The following is a 2,282-nucleotide window of genomic DNA, read 5'->3' as shown; positions in this document are numbered from 1 at the left end:
TAATAATAATAATAATAATAATAATAATAATAATAATAATAATAATAATAATAATAATAATAATAATAATAATGCGTTTGGATCTACAAAATGGGACATGACTGCAGCCCCTTTCATCCTTTCCTGTCAGACGCCGAGCTTACAGCCTGGCTGGTTTATTTTACTGTGTCTCCTTTGAGGAGGAGATTATATTTTGAAACGTGTTGTCAGGTGTCATTCTGGGCCCTGCGGTGGTGGGAATCCTGGCAATACTGCCAGCTCTCAATTGATGTCCAAATGTTGTGATGTAAGCTTGAAAAGCGGCGCTGTACTGACACGTCTGCGCAACGTACGACCGGCATTGCAATACAGGATCATGGCAAGCAGCAGGGCCAATTGCAGCGTCCCTTTCAGCATGTTATGCGAGAGATTGTAGCATCGTCTATTACTTGGTGTTTAGGAATAAAAGGTGGTGGTACAGCAACGTTTGCGGTAGGGGTGAAGGGGTAGGTAATATGTACGACAGTCACTGACAGATTAGGTAATGATTCAACAAATTTCAAAAACTGCAACATACAGTTTTTACGCAGCCAGCAAACAGAGAAAGCAGAGAGAGAGAATGAAAATGAAAGAAACAAAGCTTTCTTCTTCTTCTTTCTTGTCAAGTATACAGCGAAGCGGAGTGAGTGCATTACGGTGCAAAAGTGACTCCGCTTATCCCAGTATGCAGCAAGTATGTTAAAGCATCACAGATAAGCTATAATAGACTGCAGCTATTCGGTCTTGCATTAGTGTTTTACGACCGGATCCATAAACATGAATATTTCAGCTGCTATAAAACTTTCCCTCCCATGGAACAACGACTGGGGAAGGAAGGCTAGACAGAGTAAAGTACACCGTTTATACAACCCGGCCACTTAAAATCAAATTATCACAGCATAAAAGCTAACTTATGGGCTCGGTCTGAGTTGTCATAAGGCGACGAATTAGAGCCGACGAGCGAGAGATCGGACTTCAAAAGGCACCTCAGCGGAGAGGTGTAATAAAAATTTATGGAGGGTGTAATTATATTGGCTCCGCAAACAGACGATCGTAAATCTCGACCCAAAGGCTACTCTCCTACTACTCCTAAGGAAAAAAAGGGGGAGCTTTTCACGGTGGAAACCTAGCTGACTATACACGGGCACAAAGAAAAAGAGAGGGGGGGAGAGAAACAAGTTTGTATGCTTCTCTTACCGATGTTTACATGAACTTTCTTCATCCACGGGTACACTACGGGGTCCTTACGAGTGCTTGTTGGGGAAGAACTGCTTTGGCTGTGGGGCGTTTGACCGCAAGACGGAGGTGGAGGCGGGCTCGGTGTCACGGAATCACAGCGGTGGCTCTGCTCCGGGAGTGGAGTGGTCTGCAGTCCGGTCGGGGCGACGACATGACCTCGTGGGGACATCACCACCGAAGCGGTCTGCGATCCACGCTGGCACTGTGTGTATGGCGGCTCGGCTCGCTGCTGCTGGTTGTGGTTCTGGTGCGGGTGGTGCTGATGGTGGTGGTAAAGAGAGTCCGGCTGGAAGGGAGCAGGCTCCTCTCTCTGGGAGCTGTAATAATCCGGAGAGTGACTGGGCAAATAGTCACTCTGTGAGTATTCCTCGCAAGGTGGAAACTTGGGGTCCACATAGTTGGAGTTGATCAAATAGGAGCTCATGGCCATTAATTTCTGTCTTTTTGTGGAACTGCACCTACTTGGAAAATATATAACTAAAATTTATATCTCATCCCTTTACTCTTCGGTTATTCCTGTTCCGTTGAACCCTCCTACTTTTCTGTCAAGTGAACAAAGTTAAGACACCACGTGACTACAGTCGGCCAATGGCGCACATCCAGAAGGAACCCCGGATAAGGAAATAGGATTAAGGATAAACACGGCCCCAGCACGCGCACTATTATATGCCCTCAGTTCGTGGGCGCTCAATACTTTTCCCGTCTCTCTCCATATGTCTCCTCTTTATATCTCTCCACCTCAGCAGACGGAGAATTATAAAATTAACAAAGTGCGTCACTGACGATAAAAAATCCACTCTGCTTTGACAAAGTCGAGCAAAAGAGTACGGCGCAGATGAAGAGTAACCCCCCCCTCTCTCCACATCACAGAGACGGAGAATCGGAATTTATAAAATAACAGTGCTCCCGTCACTACCGATAAAAAATCATATCATATTATTAATCCACCCCACTCCTCTGCTTTGGAACCAAGTCCGAGCAAAAGAGTACCCGGCGCGATGAGTACCCCCACCCCCCCCCACGCA

General features: G+C 46.2%; 2 protein-coding genes across 3 annotated transcripts in view; both read right to left on the bottom strand.

Moving 5' to 3' along the window:
• hoxb4a (homeobox B4a) overlaps positions 1-2,097 on the bottom strand; it is a 4,999-nt gene extending 2,902 nt beyond the window's left edge. The window contains exon 1 of the mRNA XM_005947106.3: positions 1,216-2,097. Coding sequence (XP_005947168.1) covers positions 1,216-1,687 — 472 coding nt within the window. The 5' untranslated portion in view covers positions 1,688-2,097. The remainder of the gene's footprint in view (positions 1-1,215) is intronic.
• The window catches only part of hoxb3a (homeobox B3a), a 52,486-nt gene that overhangs the window by 43,235 nt on the left and 6,969 nt on the right, over positions 1-2,282 (bottom strand). The window lies entirely within an intron of this gene.

The sequence above is a fragment of the Haplochromis burtoni genome, unplaced genomic scaffold, assembly GCF_018398535.1.
Source record: "Haplochromis burtoni strain Fernald_Lab_line unplaced genomic scaffold, NCSU_Asbu1 Contig_490, whole genome shotgun sequence".
Lineage (NCBI taxonomy): Eukaryota > Metazoa > Chordata > Actinopteri > Cichliformes > Cichlidae > Haplochromis > Haplochromis burtoni.
The sequence above is the reverse complement of the archived record's forward strand: the minus strand, read 5'-3'. Positions and strand labels throughout refer to the sequence as shown.